Source organism: Pseudophryne corroboree, unplaced genomic scaffold (assembly GCF_028390025.1).
Source record: "Pseudophryne corroboree isolate aPseCor3 unplaced genomic scaffold, aPseCor3.hap2 scaffold_2537, whole genome shotgun sequence".
NCBI classification, from domain to species: Eukaryota; Metazoa; Chordata; class Amphibia; order Anura; family Myobatrachidae; genus Pseudophryne; species Pseudophryne corroboree.
Window position 1 is genome coordinate 39833 of NW_026969197.1, and position 11200 is coordinate 51032.

The 11200-nt window shown below is 48.3% G+C and overlaps 1 protein-coding gene across 2 annotated transcripts in view; it reads right to left on the minus strand.

Annotated features, from left to right (window-relative positions):
• Positions 1 to 9887, minus strand: part of LOC135012519 (oocyte zinc finger protein XlCOF22-like) — a 33499-nt gene extending 23612 nt beyond the window's left edge. For both annotated transcript variants that reach the window (XM_063952555.1, XM_063952554.1), the window contains exons 1-4: positions 9699 to 9887; positions 9309 to 9387; positions 9093 to 9190; positions 8489 to 8933 (exon numbers count right to left, since the gene is read on the minus strand). In XM_063952555.1, coding sequence (XP_063808625.1) covers positions 8489 to 8933; positions 9093 to 9190; positions 9309 to 9387; positions 9699 to 9812 — 736 coding nt within the window. In that variant the 5' untranslated portion in view covers positions 9813 to 9887. The remainder of the gene's footprint in view (positions 1 to 8488; positions 8934 to 9092; positions 9191 to 9308; positions 9388 to 9698) is intronic.
• Between the last annotated feature and the right edge of the window lie 1313 nt (positions 9888 to 11200).

Sequence of the window (11200 nt, forward strand, 5' to 3'; positions counted from 1 at the left end):
ACAGGATAAACAGCGAGTCAGATTTCCTGACTCCAGCCGTCCTGGAAACATATATTTTCCGGGTCCAGACAACGTCTAGCAACTTGGAGTCCTCCAAGTCCCTAGTAGCCGCAGGCACCACAATAGGTTGGTTCAGGTGAACGCTGAAACCACCTTAGGGAGAAACTGAGGACGAGTCCTCAATTCCGCCCTGTCCGAATGGAAAATCAGATAAGGGCTTTTACAGGAAAAAGCCGCCAATTCTGACACGCGCCTGGCCCAGGCCAGAGCCAACAGCATGACCACTTTTCCTGTGAGATATTTTAACTCCACAGATTTAAGTGGGTCAAACCAATGTGACTTTTGGAACCCAAAAACTACATTGAGATCCCAAAGTGCCACTGAAGGCACAAAAGGAGGCTGTATATGCAGTACCCCTTTAACAAACGTCTGAACTTCAGGGACTGAAGCTAGTTCTTTTTGGAAGAAAATTGACAGAGCCGAAATTTGAACCTTAATGGACCCCAATTTCAGGCCCATAGACACTCCTGTTTGCAGGAAATGTAGGAATCGACCCAGTTGAATTTCCTCCGTCGGGCCTTACTGGCCTCGCACCACGCAACATATTTTCGCCAAATGCGGTGATAATGTTTTGCGGTTACATCCTTCCTGGCTTTGATCAGGATAGGGATGACTTCATCCGGAATGCCTTTTTCCTTCAGGATCCGGCGTTCAACCGCCATGCAGTCAAACGCAGCCGCGGTAAGTCTTGGAACGGACAGGGTCCTTGCTGGAGCAGGTCCCTTCTTAGAGGTAGAGGCCACGGATCCTCCGTGAGCATCTCTTGAAGTTCCGGTTACCAAGTCCTTCTTGGCCAATCCGGAGCCACGAATATAGTGCTTACTCCTCTCCATCTTATAATTCTCAGTACCTTGGGTATGAGAGGCAGAGGAGGGAACCCATACACTGATTGGTACACCCACGGTGTTACCAGAGCGTCTACAGCTATTGCCTGAGGATCCCTTGACCTGGCGCAATACCTGTCGAGTTTTTCCCAACGGTTTATAATCATGTGGAAGACTTCTGGGTGAAGTCCCCACTCTCCCGGGTGGAGGTCGTGCTGAGGAAAACTGCTTCCCAGTTGTCCACTCCCGGAATGAATACTGCTGACAGTGCTATCACATGGTTTTCCGCCCAGCGAAGAATCCTTGCAGCTTCTGCCATTGCCCTCCTGCTTCTTGTGGCACCCTGTCTGTTTACGTGGGTGACTGCCGTAATGTTGTCCGACTGGATCAACACCGGCTGACCTTAAAGCAGAGGTCTTGCTAAGCTTAGAGCATTGTAAATGGCCCTTAGCTTCAGGATATTTATGTGAAGTGATGTCTCCAGGCTTGACCATAAGCCCTGGATATTCCTTCCCTGTGTGACTGCTCCCCAGCCTCGCAGGCTGGCATCCGTGGTCACCAGGACCCAGTCCTGAATGCCGAATCTGCGGCCCTCTAGAAGATGAGCACTCTGCAACCACCACAGGAGGGATACCCTTGTCCTTGGTGACAGGGTTATCCGCTGATGCATCTGAAGATGCGACCCGGACCATTTGTCCAGTAGGTCCCACTGGAAAGTTCTTGCGTGGAAACTGCCGAATGGGATTGCTTCGTAGGAAGCCACCATTTTTACCCAGAACCCTTGTGCATTGATGCACTGAGACTTGGCTCGGTTTTAGGAGGTTCCTGACTAGCTCGGATAACTCCCTGGCTTTCTCCTCCGGGAGAAACACCTTCTTTCTGGACTGTGTCCAGGATCATCCCTAGGAACAGAAGACAAGTCGTCGGAACCAGCTGCGATTTTGGAATATTGAGAATCCAATCGTGCTGCCGCAACACTACCTGAGATAGTGCTACACCGACCTCCAACTGTTCCCTGGATCTTACCCTTATCAGGGAATCGTCCAAGTAAAGGATAACTAAAATTCCCTTCCTTCGAAGGAATATCATCATTTCGGTCATTACTTTAGTAAAGACCCGGGGTGCCGTGGACCATCCCTACGGCAGCGTCTGAACTGATAGTGACAGTTCTGTACTATAACCTGAGGTACCCTTGGTGAGAAGGGTACATTTTGACATGAAGGTAAGCATCCTTGATGTCCCGAGACATCATGTAGTCCCCTTCTTCCAGGTTCGCAATCACTGCTCTGAGTGACTCAATCTTGAATTTGAACCTCTGTATGTAAGTGTTCAAAGATTTTAGATTTAGAATCGGTCTCACCGAGCCGTTTGGCTTCGGTACCACAATAGTGTGGAATAATACCCCGTTCCCTGTTGCAGGAGGGGTACCTTGATTATCACCTGCTGGGAATACAGCTTGTGAATGGCTTCCAAAACTGCCTCCCTGTCAGAGGGAGACGTCGGTAAAACCGACTTTTGGAAACGGCGAGGGGGATACGTCTCGAATTCCAATTTGTACCCCTGAAATATTACCTGAAGGATCCAGGGGTCTACTTGCGAGTGAGCCCACTGCGCACTGAAATTCATTGAGAACGGGCCCCCACCGTGCCTGAGCTTGTAAAGCCCTAGCGTCATACTGAGGGCTTGGCAGAGGCGGGAAAGGGTTTCTGTTCCTGGGAACTGGCTGATCTCTGCAGCCTTTTTCCTCTCCCTCTGTCACGAGCAGAAAAGAGGAACCTTTTGTCCGCTTGCCAACAAGGACTGCGCCTGATAATACATCGTCTTATTTTGAGAGGCGACCTGGGGTACAAACGTGGATATCCCAGCTGTTGCCGTGGCCCCCAGGTCTGAAAGACCGACCCCAAATGTCCCCTTTTTTAAGGCAATACTTCCAAGTGCCGTTTGGAATCCGCATCACCTGACCACTTTACTGGCAGAAATGGACAACGCACTTATACTTGATGCCAGTCGGCAAATATTCCGCTGTGCATCATGCATATATAGAAATGCATCTTTTAAATGCTCTATAGGCAATAATATACTGTCCTTATCTAGGATATCAATATTTCCAGTCAGGGAATCCGACCACGCCAACCCAGCACTGCACATCCAGGCTGAGGCGATTGCTGGTCGCAGTATAACACCAGTATGTGTGTAAATACATTTTAGGATACCTTCCTGCTTTCTATCAGCAGGATCCTTAAGGGCGGCCATCTCAGGAGAGGGTAGAGCCCTTGTTCTTACAAGCGTGTGAGCGCCTTATCCCCCCTAGGGGGTGTCTCCCAACGCACCCTAACCTCTGGCGGGAAAAGGTATACTGCCAATAACTTTTTAGAAATTATCAGTTGTTATCGGGGGAAACCCACGCATCATCACACACCTCATTTTATTTCTCAGATTCAGGAAAACTACAGGTAGTTTTTCCTCACCAAACATAATACCCCTTTTTGGTGGTACTCGTATTATCAGAAATGTGTAAACATTTTCCATTGCCTCAATCATGCAACGTGTGGCCCTATTGGAAAACACGGTTGTCTCTTCACCGTCGACACAGGAGTCAGTATCCGTGTCGGCGTCTGTATCTGCCATCTGAGATAACGGGCGCTTTAGAGCCCCTGACGGCCTATGAGACGTCTGGACATGCACAAGCTGAGTAGCCGGCTGTCTCATGTCAACCGCTGTCTTTTATACAGAGCTGACACTGTCACGTAATATTCAACAGTACATCCACTCAGGTGTCGACCCCCTAGGGGGTGACATCACTATTACAGGCAATCTGCTCCGTCTCCACATCATTTTTCTCCTCATACATGTCGACACAAACGTACCGACACACAGCACACACACAGGGAATGCTCTGATAGAGGACTGGACCCCACTAGCCCTTTGGGGAGACAGAGGGAGAGTTTGCCAGCACACACCAGAGCGCTATATATATATATATATATATATACAGGGATAACCTTATATAAGTGTTTTTCCCTTTATAGCTGCTGTATGTTTTAATACTGCGCCTAATTAGTGCCCCCCTCTCTTTTTTTAACCCTTTCTGTAGTGTAGTGACTGCAGGGGAGAGCCAGGGAGCTTCCCTCCAACTGAGCTGTGAGGGAAAATGGCGCCAGTGTACTGAGGAGATAGGCTCCGCCCCCTTTTCGGCGGCCTTATCTTCCGTTTTTCTGTATGTTCTGGCAGGGGTTAAATGCATCCATATAGCCCAGGAGCTATATGTGATGTATTTTTTGCCATGTAAGGTATTTGTTTTATTGCGTCTCAGGGCGCCCCCCCCAGCGCCCTGCACCCTCAGTGACCGGAGTGTGAAGTGTGCTGAGAGCAATGGCGCACAGCTGCGGTGCTGTGCGCTACCTTATTGAAGACAGGAACGTCTTCTGCCGCCGATTTTTCCGGACCTCTTCGCTCTTCTGGCTCTGTAAGGGGGCCGGCGGCGCGGCTCCGGGACCCATCCAGGCTGGACCTGTGATCGTCCCTCTGGAGCTAATGTCCAGTAGCCAAGAAGCCCAATCCACTCTGCAAGCAGGTGAGTTCGCTTCTTCTCCCCTTAGTCCCTCGATGCAGTGAGCCTGTTGCCAGCAGGACTCACTGAAAATAACAAACCTAATCTAAAACTTTCACCAAGAAGCTCAGGAGAGCCCCTAGTGTGCACCCTTCTCGTTTGGGCACAGAGATCTAACTGAGGCTTGGAGGATGGTCATAGGGGGAGGAGCCAGTGCACACCAGGTAGTCCTAAAGCTTTCTTTAGATGTGCCCAGACTCCTGTGGAGCCGCTATCCCCCCCCATGGTCCTTACGGAGTTCCCAGCATCCACTAGGACGTCAGAAAAACTACGGGTAGTTTTTTCTCACCAAACATAATACCCTTTTTAGTGGTACCTGGGGTAATGTCAGTAATGTGTAAAACATTTTTCATTGCCTCAATCATGTAACCGGTGGCCCTATTGGAAGTTACATTAGTCTCCTCGTCGTCGACACTGGAGTCGGTATAAGTGTCGACGTCTGTATCTGCCATCTGAGGTAGCGGGCGTTTTAGAGCCCCTGATGGCCTTTGAGACGCCTGGACAGGCACAAGCTGAGTAGCCGGCTGTCCCATGTCGTCAAACCTTTTGTGTAAGGAGTTGACACTTTCCCGTAATTCCTTCCATAAGTCCATCCACTCAGGTGTCGACACCGCAGGGGGTGACATCACATTTACAGGCATTTGCTCCTCCTCCACATAATTCTCCTCATCATACATGTCGACACAGCCATACCGACACACAGCACACACACCGGGAATGCTCTGATAGAGGACAGGACCCCACAAAGCCCTTTGGAGAGACAGAGGGAGAGTATGCCAGCACACACCAGAGCGCTATATATACTGGGATATCACTATCCAGAGTGTTTTCCCTTATAGCTGCTTTTATATCATACACTGCGCCTAAATTGAGTGTCCCCCCCTCTCTTTTTTACCCTTTCTGTAGTGCAGGACTGCAGGGGAGAGCCAGGGAGCGATCCTTCCAGCGGAGCTGTGAGGGAAAATGGCGCCGGTGTGCTGAGGGAGATAGCTCCGCCCCTTTCTCGGCTGACTTTCCCCCGCTTTTTCTGGAAATCTGGCAGGGGTTAATTTACACCTATATAGCCCTTTGGACTATATATGGTGTATATTTGCCAGCCAAGGTGTCTTATTGCTGCTCAGGGCGACCCCCCCCCAGCGCCCTGCACCCGTCAGTGACTGCAGTGTGAGGTGTGCATGAGGAGCAATGGCGCACAGCTGCAGTGCTGTGCGCTACCTTGTTGAAGACAGAGTCTTCTGCCGCCGATTTTCTGGACCACTTCTTGCTTCTGGTTCTGTAAGGGGGACGGCGGCGCGGCTCCGGGAACGGACATCGAGGTCGGGCCCTGCGTTCGATCCCTCTGGAGCTAATGGTGTCCAGTAGCCTAAGAAGCCCAAGCTAGCTGCAAGCAGGTAGGTTCGCTTCTTCTCCCCTCAGTCCCTCGTAGCAGTGAGCCTGTTGCCAGCAGGTCTCACTGAAAATAAAAAAACCTATTTAAAACTTTCTTTCTAGCAGGCTCAGTAGAGCCTCCTAGTGTGCATCCAGCTCGGCCGGGCACAAAGATCTAACTGAGGTCTGGAGGAGGGTCATAGGGGAGGAGCCAGTGCACACCAGGTAGTCCTAAAGCTTTCTTATTTGTGCCCAGTCTCCTGCGGAGCCGCTATTCCCCATGGTCCTGACGGAGTTCCCAGCATCCACTAGGACGTCAGAGAAATATGTACTAGTGGCCCCACATGGGCAGCACCAGAGGTGTAAGGTCTAGCCATGGCCATGGCAGCAGCACCCTCCCCCCAAGACTTTCCAGATAGTGGGCATGTCCAGCATCAAGGGGGAAGTTAAAAATAAATAAAATTACATATTATGAGCACATTATATGATACACCTTCAGAATTTAGGAAACTATATAATTCTTTAGGTAGATATATTTTCTTGCTTATTACACCAACCGTATCCCAATCACTATTCACTCAATCTTATATGTCAGCCAAGCAGGCAGACAGAGCATACACTAGATCATCTGCAATCACAGGCTAAGTGGCAAAGTAATTTTCATATATGCAAATTGTTTTGTATCTTATTCATTATGTCTATAAAAAGGATCACGTCCTCAAACAAAACAGGCCCCACAGGTGCGTCGGCCTACCGGGAATCTTCCTTGCAAGCCCTATGGCCAATCCGCCTCTGCCCACAGGTGCACCATGCTCCAAGCAGGGGCCAGGGAAGATTTCTTCCAGTTGATGAGCCACCCGTGGGCTTGCAGAAACTGGATAGTCAGATGCAGATGGCGTAGGAGAGTTTCTGGGGAATTTGCCAGGATCAACAAGTCGTCCAGGTATGGTAGGATCCTGACCCCTTGACGGCGGAGCACAGCCGTCATGACCACCATAACCTTGGTGAAGACTTGCGGAGCCATGGTCAAACCAAAGGGTAACGCCCAAAATTGGTAATGGAGGTTGCCAACTGCAAACCTCAGGTATTGCTGATGCGACATTGCAATGGGAATATGCAGGTAAGCATCCTGTATGTCCAGGGAGACCATATAATCCCCAGGTTCCAATGCCAGAACAATAGAGCGAAGAGTTTCCATACGAAACTTGGAGACCTTCACAAATTTGTTCAAGGACTTGAGGTTGAGAATGGGCCGGGAAGACCCATTCGGTTTCGGGACTAGGAACAGCGGTGAATAGTACCCCTTGCCTCTCTGAGCCAGAGGCACCTGTACTACCACTCCTGTGTCCAGTAGGGACTGTACCACCGAATGAAGAGTTTTTGCCTTTACCTGATCCGAAGGGATGTCTGTCAGGCAAAATCTATGAGAGGGGCGATTTTTGAAGGATACGGTGTAACCTCAAGTGACGACTTCCCGTACCCAGGCATCGTAAGTGGTCTTCAACCATTCCTGGGTATACCCTAGAAGTCGCCCCCCAACCCTGGGATCCCCCATGCGGCAGGCAATTTAGTTTTGGAAGCAGGCTGACGGGTAGCCCAGGCCAGTTTGTGCTTATTTGGTTTGGAAGTGCGTACCTGTTTCGAGTACACCTGACCCTTTGCTTACCCTGAAGGATAAAGGAGTACTCTTAGCCTTCGGCAACGAAGGGGCAGTACTAGGTAAACACGTTGTTTTAGCAGAAGCTAAGTCAGCCACTATCTTATTGAGGTCTTCTCCGAAAAGAATGTCTCCCTTAAACGGGACTACCTCCAGGGTTTTCTTAGAAGACAGATCCACAGACAAGGACTGCAACCATAGAATCCGGCGAGCCAGTATGGACGTAGTAGAAACCTTGGCCGCCAGAATACCTGTATCCGAAGCCGCCTCCTTAATGTAATGACACGCTGTGACAATATATGACAAGCATTGTCTAGCATGATCAGAAGCGTTGGACGGCAACTCCGCCTCCAGCTCCTGAGCCCACGCTTCCACAGCTGCTGCAGCCCATGTCGCGGCAATGGTGGGCCTATGTGCAGCACCGGTTAGGGTGTAAATTGCCTTTAAACAACCCTCCACACGCTTATCCGTCGGCTCTCTCAGGGACGTGACAATAGTTACGGGCAGAGCTGAGGATACCACCAGCTGCGCCACCTTCGAATCCACTGGCGGGTGTGATTCCCAATTTTTACTTAGCTCCGCAGCAAGGGGGTAGCGAGCCAGCATCTTCTTGTGAGGCATGAATTTCTTTAAAAAGCTATTTCCTGGGGCTGCAGCACCCGTGTTGTATGCCTGCTTACTGCATGGCACCAACTACAAAACTGAGCTCCTGTGCACAAAGGTGGGGTTATAGAGGAATGGCGCTATGCATTCTGGGAAGAAGGTCAAAGCTTTGAGCCTGTTGGTGCATCGGATCGAGAGCCTACTCTACATCCCAATGTCATTCCCTGTGGAGCCCAGTGTACCCCGCAGCAGAAATACATATTCCACATTAGTCTGTACTGACAGAGGAGGGTGTAGGATAAGAGATTGCTGTAGTGACTGAGGAAGGAGAATATGTGACTTCTGTAATAAGTGTTTATTACTCACCTGTGCTGATATCTGTAGGGATCTCCTCCTCCTTACACTGCTGATCACCCCTCACATACGTCTCTTCTTCTCCCTCTGTATCTTCTGCCTTTATATCAGTCACATACGCCTCTTCTTCTCCCTCTATATCTTCTGCCTTTATATCAGTCACATACGTTTCTTCTCCCTCTATATCTTCTGCCTTTATATCAGTCACATACGTCTGTTCTTCTCCCTCTATATCTTCTGCCTTTATATCAGTCACATACGTCTCTTCTTCTCCCTCTATATCTTCTGCCTTTATATCAGTCACATACGTCTCTTCTTCTCCCTCTATATCTTCTGCCTTCATATCAGTCACATACATCTCTTCTTCTCCCTCTATATCTTCTGCCTTTATATCAGTCACATACGTCTCTTCTTCTCCCTCTGTATCTTCTGTTTTAATATTAGACAGACGTTCTACCTACAAATAAAAAAACAAAACCTATAATGACATTTGCATACAGTCAGGTTAAACTGAGGTGAAACAATATAATATCAGTGTATAAGACGCACAGCTCCTCTACAGATCATATAGTGACAGTCACTTTGGTATATTGGGGAGACCCTAAATACCGCCTACCTGATCCTCCTGTGGGGTCCTGTGGTTCTCCTCTGTACAATCCTGGGAATACAGAGGACGGGGACATCTCTCTGGGGTATCTCTGTTACTGGGCCCATCTGTAGGAGACACACAGTGACTGAGTACAGTGCATATATGTGATTATCAGGTGATGTGTGTATATAGGGGGCCCCATACCTGCTCTCCCCTGTACAATACATGACAGTCTCCTCTTACCCAGTGATGTGAGGGGCCGGTGATTCTCCATCATCACGTCCTTGTACAGACCCCTGTGTTCCTCTATATACTCCACCTCCTGCATGGAGACATAGACAGTGACATCCTGACACCTTATAGGAACCTGACACACACAGTGATACAGTCATCACCCAGACACGTCCCCTGGTGTTACTGTATAATGCTCCATTCCCAGCAGTCACCTCTCCAGTCATCACTCAGACACGTCCCCTGGTGTTACTGTATAATGCCCCATTCCCAGCAGTCACCTCTCCAGTCATCACCCAGAAACATCCCCCCGGTGTTACTGTATAATGTCCCATTCCCAGCAGTCACCACCCAGACACGTCCCCTGGTGTTACTGTATAATGCCCCATTCCCAGCAGTCACCTCTCCTATCAGCAGCTGAATGATCTTGTTGGTGAGTTCCAGGATCTTCTGGTCACTGTCTCTCTCATGTATCAGTGAGTGAGGTGGAGGCACTGTGATGGGGCTGTGGATCATGCTTAGTCCGCCTGACACACGAGGATGGCTGCTGGGTGTCTCACACTCACCAGATATCTTCTTCACTACTGTGTAACCCTGCAAAATGGGGAGACATCAATATCGCTGCAAATACTCCCAGATCCCCTCACTTCCCCAGTCACGTCCCTGTATTATTACTAGAGATATAAGTTATGTCACGGTGATGCTCACAGATCCCCTCACCTCCCCAGTGATATTTCTGTATTATAACTATAGATATAAGTGATGTCATAGTGACACTCCCAGATCCCTTCACCTCCCCAGTCATGTACCTGTACTACAACTATAGATATAAGTGACGTCACTGTGATGGTCCCAGATCCCATCCCCTACCCAGTCATATTCCTGTATTATTACTATAGATATAAGTAATGTAAATGTGACGCTCCCAGATCCCCTCACCTCCCCAGTCATGTCCCTGTATTATTACTATAGATATAAGTGATGTCACTATGATGCTCCCAGATTCCCTCACCTCCCCAGTCATGTCCCTGTATTATTACTATAGATATAAGTGATGTCACTGTGATATTCCCAGATGCCCTCACCTCCCCAGTCATGTCCCTGTATTATTACTATAGATATAAGTGATGTCACTGTGATACTCCCAGATCCCCTCAGCTCCCCAGTCATGTTCCTGTATTATTATTATTATTATTAGTATTATAGATATAAGTGATGTCACTGTGCTATTCCCAGATGCCCTCACCTCCCCAGTCATGTTCCTGTATTATTATTATAGATAAGTTATGTCACTGTGACACTCCCAGGAGTCTGATATACATTTACTTCATACTGCTCCAATTATCAGCTGATACACATGCCAGGGATATTACGGTCTCTGCTTTAATACATCCTAGATTTTGAGCAATATTTCCAATCCCCACAGTATCCCTTATCCAAAATGCTTGGGACCAGAGGTATTTTGAATATTGGATTATTCCGTATTTTGGAATAATTGCATACTATAATGAGATATCATGGTGATGGAACCCAAGTCTAAGCATAAAATGCATTTATGTTACATATACACCTTATACACACAGCCGGAAGGTAATTTTAGCCAATATTGTTTTATAACTTTGTGCACTGAACAAAGTTTGTGTACATTGAGCCATCAAAAAACAAAGGTTTCACTATCTCACTCAAAAAAGTCTGTATTTCCGAATATTTGGATATGGGATACTCAACCTGTAGTAATAATAATAACGACACTAAAGGCTGCACCCCAGTATAAAAATAATAACAGATGTATTTAAAAGCAGAACACATCAGACCATTCCTCCTGTATTGTAGACCATCACCATCACTCCCAATGTATAATAATAATACCAGGACAGCACAAGATGCTGTCCCTGTATAATAAT